Source organism: Littorina saxatilis, linkage group LG1 (genome assembly GCF_037325665.1).
Source record: "Littorina saxatilis isolate snail1 linkage group LG1, US_GU_Lsax_2.0, whole genome shotgun sequence".
Taxonomy (NCBI): domain Eukaryota; kingdom Metazoa; phylum Mollusca; class Gastropoda; order Littorinimorpha; family Littorinidae; genus Littorina; species Littorina saxatilis.
The window spans coordinates 55958995-55985313 of NC_090245.1; the positions used below are offsets into that span (position 1 = coordinate 55958995).

Below are 26319 nucleotides of genomic sequence, written 5' to 3' on the forward strand. Positions count from 1 at the left end.
AGTTTGGTGTGCCAGACTGAATCGTAGGCGCGTTTAATGTCAAAGAAGGTGGCAAACATGGTTTTGTTTCTTAATCTTGCTCGAGTTTTTTTTAATGTGGGCAGCTAGTTTAACAATGTTATCTGTACAGGACCTGGACTTTCTGAAGCCGGCCTGGCACGTGGGGATGATGCCATGTTTCTCTAAGTAGTGTTCCAGCCTATTCTTGATGATTCGTTCATAGATTTTGCCAATATGGGGCGTGAGAGATATGGGCCTGTAACTAGATGCTAACTGCTTTGGTTTTCCGTCTTTTGGAATTGCTATCACCAGCGCTTCTTTCCACGCCTTGGGAATTGTGTTGCTTTCATAACAGGATTGGAAAAACTTAAGCAGTATGTCAAGGAGGCAGTCAGGGAAATGTTGTATCATTTTATATGAGATTGGATCTTTGCCAGTGGACTTGTTTCCTGTCTTTATGCTTTTTATTGCTTTCTTTAGCTCCTTTTTGGTTAGAGGATGGTTTATTGGTAGGGTGTTATCTTCAGCTGGGTGAGTGTAAGTCTTTTGGTGTTCTTCTCTGTATTCCCGTCTGTCTGCTTCAAGGTGTTCGGTCTGACTGGCCCTGGCAAAAGTTGCTGCCAAAAGCTCAGCCTTTTCAAGGTTGTTTGTGGTGAGTTTATTGTCAACTATCAAAGGTTTTTCCGGGAGTTTATACCTGTGTTTGATTTTAGTTATCTTTTTCCAAATTTTTCCAGTATCCTCTGGGTTATTTACTTCATCCTTTACAAACTGTTCCCAATAATCTCTCTTGGCTTTAGCGACTGTGTGGGACATGTGACTTTTTGCTTCTCTCATTACCTCTTGATTTGCATCTGTTTCATTCTTCAAGAGGTCTGATGTGGCTCTGTTTCTTGCATTTTTGGCCTGTTCACAGTCATCATTCCACCAGGGGTTTGGTGCTGTCTTTCTTTTATTTCTGTTGGTGGTGTTTGTTGGGATTGTTACATTAGCTTTTGATATGATGAATTCTCTAATGTTTTCATAAAATGTGTCTATGCTTTCTGATTCTATCTTGGTTATGTCGCAAGTAGAACATTCTTGTCTGAAGACCGACCAGTTGGCTATTTTATAATTGAATTTGGGAAGGCTTGTGTCCTCTGCGAGACCGGGGTTTATGTTATGTAGTGTGAGTAGAATTGGCCTGTGGTCCGAGTGAAGTGTGTCGGGAATGATCGTCCAGTCAGCTCTACTTGCTAGTTTTGTACTGACAAGAGTTAAATCTATAGCTGTGGCTGATTGTTTGTTATTATCAGGAATTCTAGTTGGTGTACCGTCATTTAACACAACCATGTCTGAGTCTATTATATGGTCTGCCAAATGACTGTGTGTGTTGTTGTTCTTGAGTTTGTCATCCCAAAGTGCGTGATGGTCATTGAAATCTCCAAGTACTACCCAGCTGTGTGTCTCACTTTGGAGGTCCCTGATCCATTTTGTGTATTCTTCTCGACAACCCGTGGGGTAATATACATTAACAATGTTTGCCTTGCCGCTCCCCTCCATCGTGATCTCAATTGAGCATGTTGAGCCATGAACACCAACGGTGGGTGCGGGAGACATGGTCTGTTGATAGTGAATATCTAGTTTAATATAGATTGCTACATCTGTTTTATTTCTTTTCACATCTGGGTCTATAACTGGTGGGTAATAATACCCATCTATTTGAGGGAGTTTATATTTTGGGACAGTTAAGGACTGTAGGGCTAGAATATCTGGTTGTCTGACACTTAAGAACTGTGTGAGGTAATTAAGGGTGGTATTTATACTTCTGCAGTTCCATTGTAAAATGCTTAAGTTCCTTTTTAGTTTTGGAGAATGTGGATGTTGTGCTGCTCTACTCGTTGAGTTAGCCATGGGGAAAACAAGTAACAGAAGAATCACAAGAGACATGTATGTCTGTGTTTTCACTTGAAACATATCCATTATAAATGTTGCATTGCCTTGCCAAGGCCAATTATTTCAGTCTCTGTAAGATCTCTGACACCTAATGTGGTGAGTGTGAGGAGAGCGGGGCTTGGTTGTTTAAGAGTCACATTCTTGCCGGTTAGGTTTTTGTATACCTTGGACATGCATTCCAGGAGGTAACCGGGGTTTTGTTTGAACTGGGCATCGACAATTACAGTCATTATTTGCCCCAGAAAACAATGCAGCCCCTGGTCTTCTCTTTCAGGACTTGCCGGTCTAGTGCGGATTTTTTCCATAGCAAGAGTGGCCAGTTCCAGCTCTGCTTGGTTTCTTTTCATTTTGTCCTGTTCAATGGCCAGGGAGATTTGCTGGCCAATGCTGGCTTCAATTTTTGTCATCACCTTCTGTGCAATTTCATCTTCTTGCTTTTGGGCTAGTTTGTGTTTTGCGGCTGTAAGGCGCGCCTTTTGTTTTATGAGTTCTGCTTTGTCTTTGGTGATTTTTTTGTGGAGAGCCTGCGGCTGTTTGTCAGGTAGAGCCTGTGTTTGTTTGGTGGTAACAGTGGATTTATATGAAAGGCGACGTCTAGGAGCTGGTCGTGGATGAGAATCCTGTTTGTTCACTGCTTCCCCTAGTGATTTGGGGTTTGCAATGGATGCAAATGTGGGTTTGAGGGACTCTTCTCTTCTGTAAAAGTCATCATGTACCATAGGAAGGTCAGTTTCGGCATGCTTGGCCATCAGTTTAGTTTCATTTTCTGTGTGAAGTTCGTTTTTGGCTCTTCTCAAAGCTTCTGAGAAAGGGATGTAAGAGCATGCCCTGATTTTGTTTGCCCGTTGTCTGAGTTTGTACTCGGGGCACCCTAGGTATGCCGCCGAGTGATCCCCGAGACAGTTAATGCAGTGTTTGGGGTTAGTACAAGAGCTGACAGGGTGGCCGTCCTTAGACCCACATCTGGGACAGACGTGGGCTTTGGATCGGCACTGTTCTTTCGAATGCCCGAACCGGTTGCACTTGACACAGCGCCTCACAGGAGCCACAAAAGGAGTGACGCGGAACTCCTGGTTCTCGAGGCGGACTGTGTCAGGCAACACGGCCGTCAGGAAGGTCAGCCTTACTGCCGATGAAGAGGAGCCATCCTTGTTGGTAAGGCGCCGGGCAACCTTTACCAACCCAGCCTGACCCCCATCAGCTGTGACGGAGTGACGCGGAACTCCTGGTTCTCGAGGCGGACTGTGTCAGGCAACACGGCCGTCAGGAAGGTCAGCCTTACTGCCGATGAAGAGGAGCCATCCTTGTTGGTAAGGCGCCGGGCAACCTTTACCAACCCAGCCTGACCCCCATCAGCTGTGACGGAGACGAACTCCATGTGTACCATGTCATCGTTGGTGTGTGACCGATCAACACCTTTGATCACTCCTTCTGTCGTTGGGACGGGGATGGAACATTTAATTGGAATGCCGTTTAGATTTTTCATGTTTGCGAGCTGTTGTTGTTGTTTTGAGCCGTAGTAGCCTATCAGCCATTTGTTTTGGGGTAATGGGCGAATGAGCAGGACTTCCCCAACGACATGTTTGATCTGCTTATTTCTTCCCAAACCGAGGCCACTGAAGGTTGCAGGGCCTGTTTTGAGGTCCTCCGGTGGCTGGGCGTAGCGTCTTTGATACGTGTAGTGGGGCCCTTTTGGCGTGGTGGGCGGAGTTGCCATGGGGGTGATTGTTGGGCGCAAAAACTGCGTCCCTCCCTCTCCGTTGCGGCTGAGTGACCGTGTTGCGTGTCGATTCATTCATGTTATCAGCACTATTGATCAGTCAAAAACTGCGAGACCGGGGTTTATGTTATGTAGTGTGAGTAGAATTGGCCTGTGGTCCGAGTGAAGTGTGTCGGGAATGATCGTCCAGTCAGCTCTACTTGCTAGTTTTGTACTGACAAGAGTTAAATCTATAGCTGTGGCTGATTGTTTGTTATTATCAGGAATTCTAGTTGGTGTACCGTCATTTAACACAACCATGTCTGAGTCTATTATATGGTCTGCCAAATGACTGTGTGTGTTGTTGTTCTTGAGTTTGTCATCCCAAAGTGCGTGATGGTCATTGAAATCTCCAAGTACTACCCAGCTGTGTGTCTCACTTTGGAGGTCCCTGATCCATTTTGTGTATTCTTCTCGACAACCCGTGGGGTAATATACATTAACAATGTTTGCCTTGCCGCTCCCCTCCATCGTGATCTCAATTGAGCATGTTGAGCCATGAACACCAACGGTGGGTGCGGGAGACATGGTCTGTTGATAGTGAATATCTAGTTTAATATAGATTGCTACATCTGTTTTATTTCTTTTCACATCTGGGTCTATAACTGGTGGGTAATAATACCCATCTATTTGAGGGAGTTTATATTTTGGGACAGTTAAGGACTGTAGGGCTAGAATATCTGGTTGTCTGACACTTAAGAACTGTGTGAGGTAATTAAGGGTGGTATTTATACTTCTGCAGTTCCATTGTAAAATGCTTAAGTTCCTTTTTAGTTTTGGAGAATGTGGATGTTGTGCTGCTCTACTCGTTGAGTTAGCCATGGGGAAAACAAGTAACAGAAGAATCACAAGAGACATGTATGTCTGTGTTTTCACTTGAAACATATCCATTATAAATGTTGCATTGCCTTGCCAAGGCCAATTATTTCAGTCTCTGTAAGATCTCTGACACCTAATGTGGTGAGTGTGAGGAGAGCGGGGCTTGGTTGTTTAAGAGTCACATTCTTGCCGGTTAGGTTTTTGTATACCTTGGACATGCATTCCAGGAGGTAACCGGGGTTTTGTTTGAACTGGGCATCGACAATTACAGTCATTATTTGCCCCAGAAAACAATGCAGCCCCTGGTCTTCTCTTTCAGGACTTGCCGGTCTAGTGCGGATTTTTTCCATAGCAAGAGTGGCCAGTTCCAGCTCTGCTTGGTTTCTTTTCATTTTGTCCTGTTCAATGGCCAGGGAGATTTGCTGGCCAATGCTGGCTTCAATTTTTGTCATCACCTTCTGTGCAATTTCATCTTCTTGCTTTTGGGCTAGTTTGTGTTTTGCGGCTGTAAGGCGCGCCTTTTGTTTTATGAGTTCTGCTTTGTCTTTGGTGATTTTTTTGTGGAGAGCCTGCGGCTGTTTGTCAGGTAGAGCCTGTGTTTGTTTGGTGGTAACAGTGGATTTATATGAAAGGCGACGTCTAGGAGCTGGTCGTGGATGAGAATCCTGTTTGTTCACTGCTTCCCCTAGTGATTTGGGGTTTGCAATGGATGCAAATGTGGGTTTGAGGGACTCTTCTCTTCTGTAAAAGTCATCATGTACCATAGGAAGGTCAGTTTCGGCATGCTTGGCCATCAGTTTAGTTTCATTTTCTGTGTGAAGTTCGTTTTTGGCTCTTCTCAAAGCTTCTGAGAAAGGGATGTAAGAGCATGCCCTGATTTTGTTTGCCCGTTGTCTGAGTTTGTACTCGGGGCACCCTAGGTATGCCGCCGAGTGATCCCCGAGACAGTTAATGCAGTGTTTGGGGTTAGTACAAGAGCTGACAGGGTGGCCGTCCTTAGACCCACATCTGGGACAGACGTGGGCTTTGGATCGGCACTGTTCTTTCGAATGCCCGAACCGGTTGCACTTGACACAGCGCCTCACAGGAGCCACAAAAGGAGTGACGCGGAACTCCTGGTTCTCGAGGCGGACTGTGTCAGGCAACACGGCCGTCAGGAAGGTCAGCCTTACTGCCGATGAAGAGGAGCCATCCTTGTTGGTAAGGCGCCGGGCAACCTTTACCAACCCAGCCTGACCCCCATCAGCTGTGACGGAGACGAACTCCATGTGTACCATGTCATCGTTGGTGTGTGACCGATCAACACCTTTGATCACTCCTTCTGTCGTTGGGACGGGGATGGAACATTTAATTGGAATGCCGTTTAGATTTTTCATGTTTGCGAGCTGTTGTTGTTGTTTTGAGCCGTAGCAGCCTATCAGCCATTTGTTTTGGGGTAATGGGCGAATGAGCAGGACTTCCCCAACGACATGTTTGATCTGCTTATTTCTTCCCAAACCGAGGCCACTGAAGGTTGCAGGGCCTGTTTTGAGGTCCTCCGGTGGCTGGGCGTAGCGTCTTTGATACGTGTAGTGGGGCCCTTTTGGCGTGGTGGGCGGAGTTGCCATGGGGGTGATTGTTGGGCGCAAAAACTGCGTCCCTCCCTCTCCGTTGCGGCTGAGTGACCGTGTTGCGTGTCGATTCATTCATGTTATCAGCACTATTGATCAGTCAAAAACTGTTGGATTGTTTTTAGCTTCACCGTTTGTTGGTGTAACACTTATGTTTTTTCGTAGCTTTATTTATTCTCTCCGTGATTTCCGTGACTGTTGTTATGTCAGGGGGGTATGTCGTTTTGAATAAGCGAAAGTTCCTGGCGTTGTATTGTTTTCATTACCTTGTGTAAGCAAGGCAGGGGTTGTTTTGTCACTTGACCTGTTAAGAGGTTTTAACAAGATGATATTTCAAGTTCCTGTGTCTTGCATAGGCAACGAGGGGAGGTTTAGGAAACAAGCCGGAACATTCTGTGTCTTGTAGAATCAGCTTCCAGTGTTTCAAGAGTTTCTTTTTAAGGTGTCTCAGTCTAGGGTTGTAGGTTGAGACCATGAGGAGTGGTGGAGCTTTGTTTTTGGTGGGATGGTCTCTTTTGTTTTAGAAGTGTGTTTCTTGGTATGTTCAAGACTTCCCGTTTGATTAACTCCAGTTCGTCCGGTATATATTCTCTCTCAAGAAGTTTTGAAAGGAATAAATCAGTTTCCTTGTTCTGTGTGGTTATGTTGTTGTTGGTGCGAATGTATCTGATCAATTCACCTTTCACAAGTCCTTTAAAAGATACTGGGAGGGTGGGCCGATTCCCGATGGAGATACTGAAATGTTTCAGTCGATTTCCTGTGTGTTTACAAGTCCAATATTTTGTTGGACAAGAATCTGTTACCCTTGTAGAAGGTGGTGTCAAGAAACGTCGCCTCTGAGTCAGAGATGTTGTTTGTGAACTTGAGTAATGGATGATGGGCGTTGGCAATATCAAACAGCTGATGTATTTGGTTTTGGTCAGCATTAAAGAACAAGATGCCGTCTTCTCTGTAGCGTCCGTGCCAGAGAATTGTGTCTTTGTAGGTATATTTGTCGAGGATTTCAATCATGAGTTGAAACATGCGTATATCGCATATTTCTGGGGATGATGTCATTCCCATGGCGGCCCCAATGCACTGGTTGTAGTGTTGGTTGTCAAACACAAAGTTGTTGTTTATCAAGATGAGCTCAAGAAGTGACACGATGTGTGATTTGTGGATATGTGGTAGTGGTGGGATACACAGGGTGGTGGGCAAAGCTTCGTCCACAGCTCTTAAGAGTTCAACCGCTGTCATGTTGGTGTACATGCTAGTGATGTCAAATGTACAAATGAGCACATTGGGGGGAAGAGTGAGTTGTTCAATTTGCTGGATAAAATCCAATGTGTCTCTGATGTAGGTAGGTTGTCTTTTTACTGTAGGTAGTAGGAAGAAATCGATTCATTTTCCCACGTATTGGGAGGGGGTGTCACACTGGGAAATGATAGGTCTGCCTGAAATTCTAGTATCCTGGACTCCGTTTGTTTGTAGGTTGCAAATTTCTTCTTTGGAGAATTTGTGTACTTTAGGGAGAAAGTACAGTTTGCCCATTTTTTTTTTTGAATATTTGGTTTGGCACAGGAAATTGTATGTTGGTTTGTCAATTTGTTGGGTTAACCTTTAGATGTGTTATGATTGTCATCATTTGGTTGATCAGTGCCAGTTGATCAGGTCGGGGGATGGTTTTGTAGTGTACCCCTGAAAGATGGAATTGTCCTTCCTCGTTGTAGGTAGTTTTGTTCAAGATCACGATTGTGTTGTTTTTGTCAGCTTTACGTATGACTATGTCTTGATTGTCAGATAGCTCCTTGGGGGCTTTCCTTTCATCTTCAGAGAGGTTGGATTGTAGTTTCTTTAAAGAGAGATTGTATAGTTCCATTCTGGTATTGAAGATGTACTCTTCGATGACTTTGTTGCCTAGTGGGGGGTTCCAATTGGATTTTGTGTAGAACGGAGGTATTTCCGTGTTGGAGGTGTTTTCACGGAAGTGAAATTTGCATCGAATGTTTCGTGCAAGTTTGTAGAAATCTGCAGATATTTGTTTTCTCATGGTTGGTTTGTTGGTTTTTGGCGTTGGTATGAATTTGAGGCCTTTTGCTAAGCCCAGATATTGTCCATTCGAGAGTTGCACATTTGACAAGTTGATCACGAATTGTTTGGCTCGTGTCAAGTTGTTGTTGATCTTCTTTTCTTTCTCATTAGACAGTCTGGTTTGTTTCCTCCTTTGGATGCGGAGTTGTGTTTTGGAGTGTCTGCCCATGATTTGGGAGAGAGCCGTATCAGGGGCGGACGAGGGGAGGGGGGGGGGCCCGGGGGGCACGTGCCCCCCCCCCCGAAAAAAAATAGAAGAAAAAAAAGATTTTTCTATGCTGATTCTATGACCATTTCTAAGTTCAAATGGTACCAGATGGCACCATTTTGCTTCTTTGGGCAAAATTTTTTTCCGGGGGGGCATGCCCCCGGACCCCCGTAGCAAATTCGGGCGCTTGGCGCCCATCACATTCACTTTCGATTCAAAGTGCCCCCCCCCCCCCCCTTACAAAGCAACTGATCCGCCCCTGCGTATAGTGACAAGTGCACTTTGACCACGGATAGTGGGGTGGTATCGCGTGTCCTTTTGATACGGGAATGTGAGGGGATGAGCAAAACGTCGAGATTGGGTATGTGTGCTCAGTTGGAGGTTTTAATTAGTGCCAATGTGTACATATAACAGTTGGGGGAGAGGCTAAGGAATGTGCAGGCCCCAGTCTCTTCGTCTCCAGGCCCCAGTCTCTTCGTCTCCTTTCCCCGTCCCTTGATTGGGTTTGAGGGATGGCAAATGCCGGAAATACCTAGTGCTGGAGGGATTAGCTGTAGCGTATCGGCGTCTGTGACTTGATACCCTTCTTGCTGTGGCGTCATAGTTGAAACGGATGTGTCCCGTCTGTTCGGGTTGATATTTGGGGAATAGTGTGAATTGTAACCTCTTAGTCTGGTTAGAGGCACATAGTTTAGGTGTGTGCCGGAAATGCCCTGGCACTGGAAGGATTAGCTGTATCGTTTCAGCGTCTGTTGCTGGAGACCGTTCTATTTGCGGTGTCATAGTGGAGACAGATGTTTCCCATCTCTGAGGATTTGATAACTGGGGATTAATTGTAGAGTTGTATCATTTTCCCTAATTCGAAGCAAACACTTTATGAGGAAATTGAATTTGTGAACTTGAGTAATGGATGGTGGGCGTTGGCAATATCAAACAGCTGATGTATTTGGTTTTGGTCAGCATTAAAGAACAAGATGCCGTCTTCTCTGTAGCGTCCGTGCCAGAGAATTGTGTCTTTGTAGGCATATTTGTCGAGGATTTCAATCATGAGTTGAAACATGCGTATATCGCATATTTCTGGGGATGATGTCATTCCCATGGCGGCCCCAATGCACTGGTTGTAGTGTTGGTTGTCAAACACAAAGTTGTTGTTTATCAAGATGAGCTCAAGAAGTGACACGATGTGTGATTTGTGGATATGTGGTAGTGGTGGGATACACAGGGTGGTGGGCAAAGCTTCGTCCACAGCTCTTAAGAGTTCAACCGCTGTCATGTTGGTGTACATGCTAGTGATGTCAAATGTACAAATGAGCACATTGGGGGGAAGAGTGAGTTGTTCAATTTGCTGGATAAAATCCAATGTGTCTCTGATGTAGGTAGGTTGTCTTTTTACTGTAGGTAGTAGGAAGAAATCGATTCATTTTCCCACGTATTGGGAGGGGGTGTCACACTGGGAAATGATAGGTCTGCCTGAAATTCTAGTATCCTGGACTCCGTTTGTTTGTAGGTTGCAAATTTCTTCTTTGGAGAATTTGTGTACTTTAGGGAGAAAGTACAGTTTGCCCATTTTTTTTTGTATTTTTGGTTTGGTACAGGAAATTGTATGTTGGTTTGTCAATTTGTTGGGTTAACCTTTAGATGTGTTATGATTGTCATCATTTGGTTGATCAGTGCCAGTTGATCAGGTGGGGGGATGGTTTTGTAGTGTACCCCTGAAAGATGGAATTGTCCTTCCTCGTCGCAGGTAGTTTTGTTCAAGATCACGATTGTGTTGTGTTTGTCAGCTTTATGTATGACTATGTCTTGATTGTCAGATAGCTCCTTGGGGGCTTTCCTTTCATCTTCAGAGAGGTTGGATTGTAGTTTCTTTAAAGAGAGATTGTATAGTTCCATTCTGGTATTGAAGATGTACTCTTCGATGACTTTGTTGCCTAGTGGGGGGTTCCAATTGGATTTTGTGTAGAACGGAGGTATTTCCGTGTTGGAGGTGTTTTCACGGAAGTGAAATTTGCATCGAATGTTTCGTGCAAGTTTGTAGAAATCTGCAGATATTTGTTTTCTCATGGTTGGTTTGTTGGTTTTTGGCGTTGGTATGAATTTGAGGCCTTTTGCTAAGCCCAGATATTGTCCATTCGAGAGTTGCACATTTGACAAGTTGATCACGAATTGTTTGGCTCGTGTCAAGTTGTTGTTGATAACTGGGGATTTGATAACTGGGGATTAATTGTAGAGTTGTATCATTTTCCCTAATTCGAAGCAAACACTTGGGCGCGAAACTACGTCCCTCCCTCTCCGTTGCGGCTGAGTGACCGTGTTGCGTGTCGATTCATTCGTGTTATCAGAACTATTGATCAGTTGGGTTGTTTTTAGCTTCACCGTTTGTTAGTGTAACACTTATGTTTTTTCGTAGCTTTATTTATTCTCTCCGTGATTTTCGTGACTGTTGTTTTTTTTTTTTTTTTTTTTTTGACCTCAGTGTCATGCAAGGCTGCTTCAACCCATCTTTTTTGCCTCTTTCGTCTTTTTTTGGTTTTTTTTGTTTTTTTTTTGGGCGGTGAGCATATCCTTCTTCATTGGTCTTTTTTTTTAATGAAATTTTAATTTTGTTTTCATTACAGGTTACATTTCCATTAAATTACTTTTTAATTCAACAACAATTTAACTAATGTTTGCGTGTATGTGCGTGTGTGTGTGTGTGTGTGTGTGTGTGTGTGTGTGTGTGTGTGCGTGTGTGTGTGTGTACCCCCGTTTCCACACGTTTGGTTGCCTAAATCACCATAAGGCAACCATCCACACGTGGATGGCAACCTAAACTCTGGATGGCAACCTAATTGTGTGGATGGTCGCTTCATTTAACACCGTTAAATTGACTTTTTTGACGGAAAGAATGTCATAACAATGTTCAAAATGACATTCTTTCCGTCCTCTATAGGCGACGAAATAGGTCAAATTTTGTGCATTTTTTAGTGCAAAATTCTTTGATGCCGGAGCGAGTACTGCACCCAGTGCTGTTGTAGTGCAAGTGCACTAGAAAGGCGCTGCACCCAGTGTCGCCTCTTAGGTAACCATCCACACTTTAGGTGTGTGTGTGTGTTGTTGTTGTTGTTCCCATAATTCTGTTATATAATACATTTTCAGCGGGACAATACATAACAAGTTAATTAATCCAACGCTCGATAGACCAAGGCGAGAATTTACAAATTACCAATTACAGTACCAGTTTTCAGCACAGCATCATACAGCGCATATATAAATAACTTTACATTAACAGCACAATACTACTAGTTATCTATATTCTTATACACAGTTCAATTTTACTAGAAATTTCGAAGTCGAGCTTGGTTCTGAAATAAGATCTTCATGTTAGTTTTTTTATTTCCGTACTTAAACTGGCTTATGCACATTTTCGATATCAATATAAGGTGATTAATTATGAAGGTTTTCTCTCTGGGGATATCACGTGTGAAATACCCAAAAAGAGCCTCTTCGCAGCTTAACTTTATATTTTTGCCTGTACATTTAAATATGTACCCTTGACATTCCTGCCATATGGGTTGCACTGCTCTACACTGCCAAAAAAAGTGCTCGATGAAGTCGGTTTCGTTACAATACTGACAAAGATTTGTTTGACGAATTCCCATCTTATGTAGCAAAATATTGGTGGGATATATATTGTGTAAAATTTTCCAATGCAATAGACGAAGACGGGTTTCTGTCGAGCATTCGTTAGCTAATTTCCAGTGTTTATCTTCTAATGTAATATTTAATTTGTTCGACCAAAATCCAGCTGAGCTTGGCTCCTTTATCTCATAATTTAACATCTTTAGGCGAATTTGGCGTGGAGATAATTGTATAAATGGCATATGATCAGAACGGGCCTGACCCGTATCACGCAATAATAGAGCTTTAATGGCAGTCTGTATTGCATTATATTCAAATAGGCGAGACTGTTTATATCCAGTTCGTTCACATATTTCCTCAAAAGAGCACATGTCGTTATCGTTAAAAACATCTTTAACAACGCATATTTTAGCCTTTATCCAGTCATTCATGTATAGCGTTTGCTTCCTGTACCTTATATTTGTATTATTCCATAAGGTTTGATTGCGTACACTTATCTGCTGTTCATTACTGCTTATTTCTTTGATCTTGTGTTTATTGTTTAGCCAGGTGATAAAAGCTTGTTTCCAGAAATATTGCTTTATGGCACCTAGTCCTTTAAAATTTTCTGCACTCACATTTGAGCGCAGACAGCATAAGCGTTCGCCCAGATTTAAAAAGGATGCTAATGGAATCTGTTGCCACTTTGCGTTACTTCCGTCCAGCAGCCTCATAATCCATGAAATTAGAAATGATGTTTGTACATCTTTGACATTAATCATTTTCAGACCTCCAAGATTTGTCTCTTGGCACATTACTTTTCTATTAACTTTTTCATAAGCTCTTTTGTTTGAATATTTTTTCTTCCAGATAAATCGGAATAGAGATGAATTTAGCTTATTGAGGAAGTTTTCTGTGGCACATAGAGATTGCAGTGCGTAAGTAAACTGTGACAACATTAATGTTTTGACTATACAAATTTTCCCCATTATACTTAGGTTTCTTTTCGACCATGTTGCTATTAATGAATTTACTTTATGTAGTTTAGGTTCCCAGTTTTCTTCTATGTTGGAGGCTGGGACAGAGTTGTTGAAATGAATTCCTAAGATTTTGATTTGTTTTTTCCAAATAATATTACATGGTCGGTCAGCAGAAAATTTATTTATACCAAGCCACATTGCTTCTGTCTTTTGATCATTCATTGCTAACCCTGAACATTTTGAAAACTGAGTTATAAGATGTAATACGTTTCTTAGGTCTTTCTCATCTTGTTTTGTTGTTGTTTGTTGATGGTGTCGTCTTAGTTATCTTTGTTCGTTTTGTTGTAATGGTAAACACATGTGTTGTTCTTGCTTACGCAAGGCATCAGCTGTTCGTGTTCAGCTGTTTTAGCAGTGTGCTTCAATACTTAGAGGTACTAGGTGATGGTGTTGTAAAGCAACAAATGTACAGGTTGTATGGGAGAGGTTGTGGGTGTCTCCAGGTGCTTTTTCAGTTGTTCTGGGTTATCGAGCTGTTATTGGGGCGGGGATATAGCTCAGTTGGTAGCGCGCTGGATTTGTATTCAGTTGGCCGCTGTCAGCGTGAGTTCGATCCCAGGTTCGGCGGAAATTTATTTCAGAGTCAACTTTGTGTGCAGACTCTCTTCGGTGTCCGAACCCTCCCCCCGTGTACACTACATTGGGTGTGCACGTTAAAGATCCCACGATTGACAAAAGGGTCTTTCCTGGCAAAATTGCTTAGGCACAGTTAATAATTGTCTACCTATACCCGTGTGACTTGGAATAATAGGCCGTGAAAGGTAAATATGCGCCGAAATGGCTGCAATCTACTGGCCGTATAAAATTTCATCTCACACGGCATCACTGCAGAGCGCCTAGAACTGTACCCACGGAATATGCGCGATATAAGCGTCATTGATTGATTGATTGATATTCCTGTGGGTGTAGGCTAGTAGTGTACACTGAGAGGTGTTGGTCTTGTTACACGCGGTATCTGCCGTTTGTGTTCTTGGGGGTAAAAATCAAGGGTCTGCCAATCCCAGCAAATGCAGTAGGCAGCTCAGAGATCCCTAAGTACCTCTCCCAAAGATGTTACTTTTCGGCAAGATTTACAGGTGTTAGGACAACTTCTTTGAAATTGTGATTTTACAGTTTTTTGGGGGGAAATTGAAAGGTAGCCTCGTCAGGGGACAACTATTTAAACCCATATCCTCATCATCTTGTTTCTCGATTGAGAATAATCATTTATAGATGACTCAGTATTATTCATTTCCTTTGTTGGGGTGTACACATGTACTTGCATGTACTGGTGGTTGATTACCCAAATGTCCTCTCAGTGATTGAGGCTAATATGAGGCTAAGTGATTATAAATGTCACTGTTCCTTTAACGGGTTTATTACGTATTTTTATGTGTACTAATAGCACAGGTACCTATGGGGAGTGGTGTAGTTGGTCATTCAAACCATCTCATTATTTTGTTTCTCCACAAACAAATAATCATTTATCAGTAGTGTACCTCACAAGATCTGAGTGTTATGATCACAGTAGCTTTGATAGACGGTAGAGGCTGAGCGTTTCCAATGAGGGTAAACGTATTGTAGAGATCGGTAATCAAGGCTGTTTTGCCCGTCGGTGGTGAGAAGATCGTATATATTGCCCTTGGTTGGGCTGTTGCTCTCCTAATGTGAGGCAGATTAAGTTAAAGTATCTCTCAGTGGTGGAGGATTTCGTTGTATGTGTACCTCGCAAATTCTGAGGGTTATGATCACAGTAGCTTTGATAGTAGAGGCTGAGCGTTCCCACTGAAGGTGAACGTATTGTAGAGATCGGTAGTCAAGGCTGTTTTGTCCGTCGGTGATGAGAAGACCGTATATATTGCCCTTGGTTGGGCTGTTGCTCTCTTAATGTGAGTCAGATTGAGTTGAAGTACCTCTCAGTGATTGAGGTTTTCGTTGTATGTCACATAATGTGTACCTCACAAATTCTGAGGGTTATGATCACAGTAGCTGTGATAGTGGAGGCTGAGCGTTCCCACTGGCAAGTAATTGACTCTGCGTGTTTAAGTAGATAGTTTCGTCAGAGTTGATCTGAGTTCTTATTGGCGTTTACCAATTCCCGCCCGTGGGTTGGCTGGTTCTTGTAATCAGGGGATAAGTGTGTGTCACTCAACACCCCTTAGGCTTGGTGGGCGGAGTTATTGTGGGGGTGATTGTTGGGCGCAAAACTGCGTCCCTCCCTGTTCGTTGCGGTTGGGTGACCGTGTTACGTGTCAATTCTTCCGTGTACTTAGCACTGATAATCAGTGTCTGTTCCAATGTCTGCTCCAATGTCTGCTCCAGCTGTCTCCTGGGCGGACGCGCGGACGGCCGCGGGGACGGACGCGCGAGCGGATGGCCAGCCTCACGGACGCACAGACGGACGGACGGACGGTGTGTCTCCTCCAATTTGTCTCCTCCAATGTGTCTCCTCCAGGGTCTGCTCCAGTGTTTCTCCAAACTGCAACAACACCAACATCAGCATCAATAGCAACAGCAATAATAACAATCACTAAAATAGCATCAGCATCAACAACAATCACAAAGTTAGCAACAACAACACAACTGGAACAGCAGAGCAGCAGCAGCAAAACCACAACCGCACCAATCGAAAGAACACCTGCAGAAGCAACAGCCTCAACAAAAACAACCTCAACAACAAGAAGAACAACAACAACAACAACAGCAACTACGTCAACAACACCAAGAACAAGAACAACAACAACAACATCATCATCAGCACCACCGACACAGCACCAAGAAAAAACAGCTGGAAGACCAGCAGCAAGAACCTCTTCAAAAACAACAACAAAAATAGCATCATCAACAAAAGCAACAACAACAAAATCAAAACCACTAACAAAAGCAATAACAACAATTACAAGAACAGCATCAGCATCAACTACACGCACAAAATCAGCAAAAGCAAAACACTTGAACAGCAGCACCATCACCACAGCAGCAAGTGAAAAACAGCAGCAGGAACAACAGCAACAGCGTCAACAAAACAAAACAAAACAAAACAAAACAACAACAACAACAACAGTACCATTAACAATAACATTAACATTGACAACAACAACAACTATTATCTAGTTAGATAAATGGATGTGCATAAGAACGAGCTTGGTTTTGTGATTATATCTGCGGCTTTTTTGTGTGTACGCCATGTATGCAGATTGTGTAGGTATATTAGTATTCATGTGTGAGTGCATGTGTATGTGTGTGTGTTGTATGTATGTGTGTGCGCCTGCCTGTATGCGTGTGTGTGTGTGCGTGTGCGTGTGTGAACGTGTGTCTGTGTGTACTCTGTGCATGTGTGTGGTGATAGCATGTGTGTGTGTATGCGCACGCGTATGTGCGTGCGCACGCGTGTGTTTGTCTGTGACTGCATGGATTTAAACGATGAATTTGCTTTTGTACTCCTGTTCTTTTTACATTTAGTCAAGTTATGACTAAATGTTTTAACATCGAGGGGGGAATCGAGACGAGGGTCGTGGTGTATGTGCGTGTGTCTGTGTGTGTGTGTGTGTGTGTAGAGCGATTCAGACTAAACTACTGGACCGATCTTTAGGAAATTTGACATGAGAGTTCCTAGGTATGAAATCCCCATACGTTTTTTTCATGTTTTTGATAAATGTCTTTGATGACGTCATATCCGGCTTTTTGTGAAAGTTGAGGCGGCACTGTCACGCCCTCATTTTTCAACCAAATTGGTTAAAATTTTGGTCAAGTAATCTTCGACGAAGCCCGAACTTCGGTATTGCATTTCAGCTTGGTAGCTTAAAAATTAATTAATGACTTTGGTCATTAAAAATCTGAAAATTGTAAAAAAAAATAAAAATTTATAAAACGATCCAAATTTACGTTCATCTTATTCTCCATCATATTCTGATTCCAAAAACATATAAATATGTTATATTTGGATTAAAAACAAGCTCTGAAAATTAAATATATAAAAATTATTATCAAAATTAAATTGTCAAAATCGATTTAAAAACACTTTCATCTTTTTCCTTGTCGGTTCCTGATTCCAAAAACATATAGATATGATATGTTTGGATTAAAAACACGCTCAGAAAGTTAAAACAAAGAGAGGTACAGAAAAGCGTGCTATCCTTCTTAGCGCAACTACTACCCCGCTCTTCTTGTCAATTTCACTGCCTTTGCCATGAACGGTGGACTGACGATGCTACGAGTATACGGTCTTGCTGAAAAATGGCATTGCGTTCAGTTTCATTCTGTGAGTTCGACAGCTACTTGACTAAATGTTGTATTTTCGCCTTACGCGACTTGTTGTGTCTTAATGCTGTATTTTGGTTTTGTACATGTGTATAGCAATGTCAATGTAAAGCGCTTAGAGCTTCTAGGTAAGCGCTCGATAAGTTTCCATTATTATTATTATTATTATTATTAGGATAAACAAAAACTTACAACTCCTCCAGTGTGCTAGCTTTAGTGTCGGCGCCAATGTCGCCTCCAGCGTTTGCTCCAATGTCTCCTGCGTGGTCTGCTCCAATGTCTCCTCCAGTGTCTGTTCCAATGTCTGCTCCAGAGTCTCCTCCAATCCAATGTCTCCTCCAGTGTCTGTTCCAATGTCTGCTCCAGAGTCTGCTCCAATGTCTGCTCCAGAGTCTCCTCCAATGTCTCCTCCAGTGTCTGCATCGATGTCTGCTCCAGTGTCTGTGAGGGACAGAGAAACAGAGATTGTTAGTGTATCTGTGAAAACGAGCAGTGTCCCCTGCAGTGTCTGCTCCAACGTCTCCTCCCGTGTCTGTTCCAATGTCTGCTCCAGCGTGTCTCCTGGACGGACGCGCGGACGGACGCGGGGACGGACGCGCGGACGGATGGCTAGCCTCACGGACGCGCTGGCGGACGGACGGACGGTGTGTCTCCTCCAATTTGTCTCCTCCAATGTATCTCCTCCAGTGTCTCCTCCAGTGTCTCCTCCAAGGTCTGCTCCAGTGTTTCTCCAAACTGCAACAACACCAACATCAGCATCAATAGCAACAGCAACAATAACAATCACCAAAATAGCTTCAGAATCAACAACAATCACAAAGTTAGCAACAACAACACCACTGCAAATGCAGAGCAGCAGCAGCAAAACCACAACCGCACCAAGAGAAAGAACACCTGCAGAAGCAACAGCAACAACCTCAACAACAAAAACCTCAACAACAACAAGAAGAAGAAGAACAACAACAACAACTACGTCAACAACAACAACACCAAGAACAAGTCCAAGAACAAGAACCGTCGCGATATAACCTTGAATGGTTGAACACGACGTTGAACACCAAATAAACAACAACAACAACAGTTAACATCAGCACCACCGACACAGCACCAAGAAAAAGAACAGCCGAAAGACCAGCAGCAAGAACCTCTACAAAAACAACAACAAAAATTGCATCATCAACAACAGCAACAACAACATCCAAACCACTAACAAAAGCAATAACAACAATTACAAGAACAGCATCAGCATCAACTACACGCACAAAATCAGCAAAAGCAAAACACTTGAACAGCAGCACCATCACCACAGCACCAAGTGAAAAACAGCAGTAGGAACAACAGCAACACAACAGCGTCAACAAAACAAAACAAAACAACAGCCAACAACAACAGCCAACAACAACAACAACAACAACAACAACACAACTCACAACAAAAAAATAACATCAATTTAAATAATACGTACATCTGCTCCTGTGTTTCAGCCCCAATGTCTGCGCAGGAGTCTCTTCCAATGTCTCCTCTGGTGACTGCATCCATGTCTGCTCCAGTGTCTGGGAAAGACAGAGAAAGAGAAGAGTGTTGGTGTGCCTGTGAGAGACTGAGACAGAGAGAGAGAGAGTTGGTGTATCTGTCGAAACGAGAATGTACGTGTGTGTAGGCAGAAAGCACCGAGGTATTACACACCGCTACGACCGAAGAGAAGTGAAAAATAAACTCCTGTTGTGCAGCGGGATAAAGTATTCCCTCATACCTCGGAGATATATCTTCACTCGCTCGCAGCGACGTCACGTGACATTTTAGATGGTGGAAGAAAATGCTGTCGCTTATCGGCAGTGCCTTTGTAGTGCACTTGCACTAGAACGGCACTGGGTCCAGTACCCGCTCCGGCGTCGAAGCATTTTCCACTAAAAAGTGAACAAAATTTGACCTATTTCGTCGCCTATAGCGGACGGAAAGAATGTCATTTCAATGGTGTGATAACATTCTTTCCGTCACGTGACGTCGCTGCGAGCGACTGAAGGTATATCTCCGAGGTATGAGGGAATACTTTAACCCGCTGCACAACAGGAGTTTATTCTTCACTTAGCTTCGGTCGAACCGGTGTGCAGCAGAAAGATAGAAAGAGAGAGAGAGAGAGAGAGAGAAAGAGAGAGAGAGAGAGAGAGAGAGGGACAGAGACACAAAAAGAGACAGAGACAGAGAGAGTGTGTCGGTGTGGGTGTGAGCAACAACAGCAGGAGCAACCTTCACAACACCAACAACAATAACAGCAACAACAGCAGCAGAAGCAACACTAACATTAACAACAACAACAACAACTTTAACTTTAACATTAACATTGACAACAAGAACAACTATTAAGATAACAGAAACTGCAAAAACTTACAACTCCTCCAGTGTTCTAGCTTTAGTGTCGGCTAATGTCTCCTCTAGCGTCTGCTCCAATGTCTCCTCCATTGTCTGCTCCAATGTCTCCTCCAGTGTCTGTTCCAATGTCTGCTCCAGAGTCTCCTCCAATGTCTGCTCCCATGTCTGCTCCAGAGTCTCCTCCAATGTCTGCTCCAATGTCTGCTCCAGAGTCTCCTCCAATGTCTGCTCCAGTGTCTGTGAGGGACAGAGAAACAGAGATTGTTAGTGTATCTGTAAAAACGAGCAGTGTCCCCTGCAGTGTCTGCTCCAACGTCTCCTCCCGTGTCTGTTCCAATGTCTGCTCCAATGTCTGCCCCAGCGTGTCTCCTGGGCGGACGCGCGGACGGACGCGGGGACGGACGCGCGGACGGATGGCTAGCCTCACGGACGAGCGGGCGGACGGACGGACGGTGTGTCTCCTCCAATTTGTCTCCTCTAATGTATCTCCTCCAGTGTCTCCTCCAGTGTCCCCTCCAAGGTCTGCTCCAGTGTTTCTCCAAACTGCAACAACACCAACATCAGCATCAATAGCAACAGCAACAATAACAATCACCAAAATAGCATCAGCATCAACAACAATCACAAAGTTAGCAACAACAACACCACTGCAAATGCAGAGCAGCAGCAGCAAAACCACAACCGCACCAAGAGAAAGAACACCTGCAGAAGCAACAGCAACAACCTCAACAAAAACAACACCAACAACAAAAACAACATCAACATCAACAACAACAACTACAATCAGAGCATCAGCAACAACAGCAGCAGAAGCAATATTAACATTAACAACAACAACAACAACAACAACATTAACATTAACATTGACAACAAGAACAACTATTAAGATAACAGAAACTGCAAAAACTTACAACTCCTCTAGTGTGCTAGCTTTAGTGTCGGCGCCAATATCTCCTCCAGCGTCTGCTCCAATGTCTCCTGCATTGTCTGCTCCAATGTCTCCTACAGTGTCTGTTCCAATGTCTGCTCCAGAGTCTCCTCCAATGTCTGCTCCAATGTCTGCATCGATGTCTGCTCCAGTGTCTGTGAGGGACAGAGAAAGAGAGATTGTTAGTGTATCTGTGAAAACGAGCAGTGTCCCCTGCAGTGTCTGCTCCAACGTCTCCTCCCGTGTCTGTTCCAATGTCTGCTCCAATGTCTGCCCCAGAGTATCCTCCAGTGTCTGTTCCATTGTCTGCTCCAGAGTCTCCTCCAATGTTTGCTCCAATGTCTGCTCCAGAGTCTCCTCCAATGTCTGCTCCAGTGTCTGCATCGATGTCTGCTCCAGTGTCTGTGAGGGACAGAGAAACAGAGATTGTTAGTGTATCTGTAAAAACGAGCAGTGTCCCCTGCAGTGTCTGCTCCAACGTCTGTTCCAATGTCTGCTCCAATGTCTGCTCCAGCGTGTCTCCTGGGCGGACGCGCGGACGGACGCGGGGACGGACGCGCGGACGGATGGCTAGCCTCACGGACGAGCGGGCGGACGGACGGACGGTGTGTCTCCTCCAATTTGTCTCCTCCAATGTATCTCCTCCAGTGTCTCCTCCAGTGTCTCCTCCAAGGTCTGCTCCAGTGTTTCTCCAAACTGCAACAACACCAACATCAGCATCAATAGCAACAGCAACAATTACAATCACCAAAATAGCATCAGCATCAACAACAATCACAAAGTTAGCAACAACAACACCACTGCAAATGCAGAGCAGCAGCAGCAAAACCACAACCGCACCAAGAAAAAGAACACCTGCAGAAGCAACAGCAACAACCTCAACAAAAACAACACCAACACCAACAACAAAAACAACATCGACATCAACAACAACATCAACAACAACGCCAACAACAACAACAACAACTACAATAACAGCAGCAGAAGCAATATTAACATTAACAAGAACAACAACAACAACAACAAAAACAACAACCACAACAACAACAACATTAACATTAACATTATCATTAACATTGACAACAAGAACAACTATTAAGATAACAGAAACTGCAAAAACTTACAACTCCTCCAGTGTGCTAGCTTTAGTGTCGGCGCCAATGTCTCCTCCAGCGTCTGCTCCAATGTCTCCTGCATTGTCTGCTCCAATGTCTCCTACAGTGTCTGTTCCAATGTCTGCTCCAGAGTCTCCTCCAATGTCTGCATCGATGTCTGCTCCAGTGTCTGTGAGGGACAGAGAAAGAGAGATTGTTAGTGAATCTGTGAAAACGTGCAGTGTCCCCCGCAGTGTCTGCTCCAACGTCTCCTCCCGTGTCTGTTCCAATGTCTGCTCCAATGTCTGCCCCAGAGTCTCCTCCAGTGTCTGTTCCATTGTCTGCTCCAGAGTCTCCTCCAATGTCTGCTCCAATGTCTGCATCGATGTCTGCTCCAGTGTCTGTGAGGGACAGAGAAAGAGAGATTGTTAGTGTATCTGTGAAAACGAGCAGTGTCCCCTGCAGTGTCTGCTCCAACGTCTCCTCCCGTGTCTGTTCCAATGTCTGCTCCAATGTCTGCTCCAGCGTGTCTCCTGGGCGGACGCGCGGACGGACGCGGGGACGGACGCGCGGACGGATGGCTAGCCTCACGGGCGAGCGGGCGGACGGACGGACGGTGTGTCTCCTCCAATTTTTCTCCTCCAATGTATCTCCTCCAGTGTCTCCTCCAGTGTCTCCTCCAAGGTCTGCTCCAGTGTTTCTCCAAACTGCAACAACACCAACATCAGCATCAATAGCAACAGCAACAATTACAATCACCAAAATAGCATCAGCATCAACAACAATCACAAAGTTAGCAACAACAACACCACTGCAAATGCAGAGCAGCAGCAGCAAAACCACAACCGCACCAAGAGAAAGAACACCTGCAGAAGCAACAGCAACAACCTCAACAACAAAAACCTCAACAACAACAAGAAGAACAACAACAACAACAGCAACTACGTCAACAACAACAACACCAAGAACAAGTCCAAGAACAAGAACCGTCGCGATATAACCTTGAATGGTTGAAAACGACGTTGAACACCAAATAAACAACAACAACAACAGTTAACATCAGCACCACCGACACAGCACCAAGAAAAAGAACAGCCGAAAGACCAGCAGCAAGAACCTCTACAACTACATCAACAACAGCAACAACAACATCCAAACCACTAACAAAAGCAATAACAACAATTACAAGAACAGCATCAGCATCAACTACACGCACAAAATCAGCAAAAGCAAAACACTTGAACAGCAGCACCATCACCACAGCACCAAGTGAAAAACAGCAGTAGGAACAACAGCAACACAACAGCGTCAACAAAACAAAACAAAACAACAGCCAACAACAACAACAACAACAACAACAACAACAACAACACAACTCACAACAAAAAAATAACATCAATTTAAATAATACGTACATCTGCTCCTGTGTTTCAGCCCCAATGACTGTCTGCGCAGGAGTCTCTTCCAATGTCTCCTCTGGTGACTGCATCCATGTCTGCTCCAGTGTCTGGGAAAGACAGAGAAAGAGAAGAGTGTTGGTGTGCCTGTGAGAGACTGAGACAGAGAGAGAGAGAGTTGGTGTATCTGTCGAAACGAGAATGTACGTGTGTGTAGGCAGAAAGATAGAGAGAGAGAGAGAGAGAGGGACAGAGACACAAAAAGAGACAGAGACAGAGAGAGTGTGTCGGTGTGGGTGTGAGCAACAACAGCAGGAGCAACCTTCACAACACCAACAACAATAACAGCAACAGCAACAACAGCAGCAGAAGCAACACTAACATTAACAACAACAACAACAACTTTAACTTTAACATTAACATTGACAACAAGAACAACTATTAAGATAACAGAAACTGCAAAAACTTACAACTCCTCCAGTGTTCTAGCTTTAGTGTCGGCCAATGTCTCCTCTAGCGTCTGCTCCAATGTCTCCTGCATTGTCTGCTCCAATGTCTCCTCCAGTGTCTGTTCCAATGTCTGCTCCAGAGTCTCCTCCAATGTCTGCTCCCATGTCTGCTCCAGAGTCTGCTCCAATGTCTGCTCCAGAGTCTCCTCCAATGTCTGCTCCAGTGTCTGTGAGGGACAGAGAAACAGAGATTGTTAGTGTTTCTGTAAAAACGAGCAGTGTCCCCTGCAGTGTCTGCTCCAACGTCTCCTCCCGTGTCTGTTCCAATGTCTGCTCCAATGTCTGCCCCAGCGTGTCTCCTGGGCGGACGCGCGGACGGACGCGGGGACGGACGCGCGGACGGATGGCTAGCCTCACGGACGAGCGGGCGGACGGACGGACGGTGTGTCTCCTCCAATTTGTCTCCTCCAATGTATCTCCTCCAGTGTCTCCTCCAAGGTCTGCTCCAGTGTTTCTCCAAACTGCAACAACACCAACATCAGCATCAATAGCAACAGCAACAATAACAATCACCAAAATAGCATCAGCATCAACAACAATCACAAAGTTAGCAACAACAACACCACTGCAAATGCAGAGCAGCAGCAGCAAAACCACAACCGCACCAAGAGAAAGAACACCTGCAGAAGCAACAGCAACAACCTCAACAAAAACAACACCAACACCAACAACAAAAACAACATCAACATCAACAACAACAACTACAATCACAGCATCAGCAACAACAGCAGCAGAAGCAATATTAACATTAACAACAACAACAACAACAACAACATTAACATTAACATTGACAACAAGAACAACTATTAAGATAACAGAAACTGCAAAAACTTACAACTCCTCCAGTGTGCTAGCTTTAGTGTCGGCGCCAATATCTCCTCCAGCGTCTGCTCCAATGTCTCCTGCATTGTCTGCTCCAATGTCTCCTACAGTGTCTGTTCCAATGTCTGCTCCAGAGTCTCCTCCAATGTCTGCTCCAATGTCTGCATCGATGTCTGCTCCAGTGTCTGTGAGGGACAGAGAAAGAGAGATTGTTAGTGTATCTGTGAAAACGAGCAGTGTCCCCTGCAGTGTCTGCTCCAACGTCTCCTCCCGTGTCTGTTCCAATGTCTGCTCCAATGTCTGCCCCAGAGTCTCCTCCAGTGTCTGTTCCATTGTCTGCTCCAGAGTCTCCTCCAATGTCTGCTCCAATGTCTGCTCCAGAGTCTCCTCCAATGTCTGCTCCAGTGTCTGCATCGATGTCTGCTCCAGTGTCTGTGAGGGACAGAGAAACAGAGATTGTTAGTGTATCTGTAAAAACGAGCAGTGTCCCCTGCAGTGTCTGCTCCAACGTCTCCTCCCGTGTCTGTTCCAATGTCTGCTCCAATGTCTGCTCCAGCGTGTCTCCTGGGCGGACGCGCGGACGGACGCGGGGACGGACGCGCGGACGGATGGCTAGCCTCACGGACGAGCGGGCGGACGGACGGACGGTGTGTCTCCTCCAATTTGTCTCCTCCAATGTATCTCCTCCAGTGTCTCCTCCAGTGTCTCCTCCAAGGTCTGCTCCAGTGTTTCTCCAAACTGCAACAACACCAACATCAGCATCAATAGCAACAGCAACAATAACAATCACCAAAATAGCATCAGCATCAACAACAATCACAAAGTTAGCAACAACAACACCACTGCAAATGCAGAGCAGCAGCAGCAAAACCACAACCGCACCAAGAGAAAGAACACCTGCAGAAGCAACAGCAACAACCTCAACAAAAACAACACCAACACCAACAACATCGACATCAACAACAACATCAACAACAACGCCAACAACAACAACAATTACAATAACAGCATCAGCAACAACAGCAGCAAAAGCAATATTAACAACAACAACAACAACAACCACAACAACAACATTAACATTATCATTAACATTGACAACAAGAACAACTATTAAGATAACAGAAACTGCAAAAACTTACAACTCCTCCAGTGTGCTAGCTTTAGTGTCGGCGCCAGTGTCTCCTCCAGATCCAGCGTCTGCTCCAATGTCTCCTGCATTGTCTGCTCCAATGTCTCCTACAGTGTCTGTTCCAATGTCTGCTCCAGAGTCTCCTCCAATGTCTGCTCCAATGTCTGCATCGATGTCTGCTCCAGTGTCTGTGAGGGACAGAGAAAGAGAGATTGTTAGTGTATCTGTGAAAACGAGCAGTGTCCCCTGCAGTGTCTGCTCCAACGTCTCCTCCCGTGTCTGTTCCAATGTCTGCTCCAATGTCTGCCCCAGAGTCTCCTCCAGTGTCTGTTCCATTGTCTGCTCCAGAGTCTCCTCCAATGTCTGCTCCAATGTCTGCTCCAGAGTCTCCTCCAATGTCTGCTCCAGTGTCTGCATCGATGTCTGCTCCAGTGTCTGTGAGGGACAGAGAAACAGAGATTGTTAGTGTGTCTGTAAAACGAGCAGTGTCCCCTGCAGTGTCTGCTCCAACGTCTCCTCCCGTGTCTGTTTCAATGTCTGCTCCAATGTCTGCTCCAGCGTGTCTCCTGGGCGGACGCGCGGACGGACGCGGGGACGGACGCGCGGACGGATGGCTAGCCTCACAGACGAGCGGGCGGACGGACGGACGGTGTGTCTCCTCCAATTTGTCTCCTCCAATGTATCTCCTCCAGTGTCTCCTCCAGTGTCTCCTCCAAGGTCTGCTCCAGTGTTTCTCCAAACTGCAACAACACCAACATCAGCATCAATAGCAACGGCAACAATTACAATC

The 26319-nt window shown here is 44.6% G+C and overlaps 2 protein-coding genes and 1 long non-coding RNA gene across 3 annotated transcripts in view; 2 read left to right on the forward strand and 1 right to left on the reverse strand.

Moving 5' to 3' along the window:
• Positions 1 to 11019: 11019 nt before the first annotated feature.
• On the forward strand, positions 11020 to 12192 carry LOC138974531 (uncharacterized). Its single transcript, XR_011458413.1, has 2 exons — positions 11020 to 11132; positions 11482 to 12192. It is a non-coding gene; the product is annotated as an uncharacterized lncRNA (long non-coding RNA).
• Positions 12193 to 14969: 2777 nt separating this feature from the next.
• LOC138979581 (GATA zinc finger domain-containing protein 14-like) lies at positions 14970 to 21677 on the forward strand. The gene is made up of 6 exons (XM_070352326.1): positions 14970 to 15040; positions 15560 to 16003; positions 17968 to 18317; positions 18765 to 18872; positions 20798 to 20942; positions 21227 to 21677. The coding sequence occupies exons 1-6, from the start codon at positions 14970 to 14972 to the stop codon at positions 21675 to 21677; spliced, it is 1569 nt and encodes a 522-aa protein (XP_070208427.1).
• Positions 21678 to 22259: 582 nt separating this feature from the next.
• The window catches only part of LOC138979676 (uncharacterized), a 44472-nt gene continuing 40412 nt past the window's right edge, over positions 22260 to 26319 (reverse strand). Inside the window, exons 6-10 of the mRNA XM_070352431.1 lie at positions 26174 to 26269; positions 25043 to 25138; positions 23956 to 24039; positions 23084 to 23179; positions 22260 to 22379 (exon numbers count right to left, since the gene is read on the reverse strand). Of these exons, the coding sequence (XP_070208532.1) occupies positions 22260 to 22379; positions 23084 to 23179; positions 23956 to 24039; positions 25043 to 25138; positions 26174 to 26269 (492 nt within the window). The remainder of the gene's footprint in view (positions 22380 to 23083; positions 23180 to 23955; positions 24040 to 25042; positions 25139 to 26173; positions 26270 to 26319) is intronic.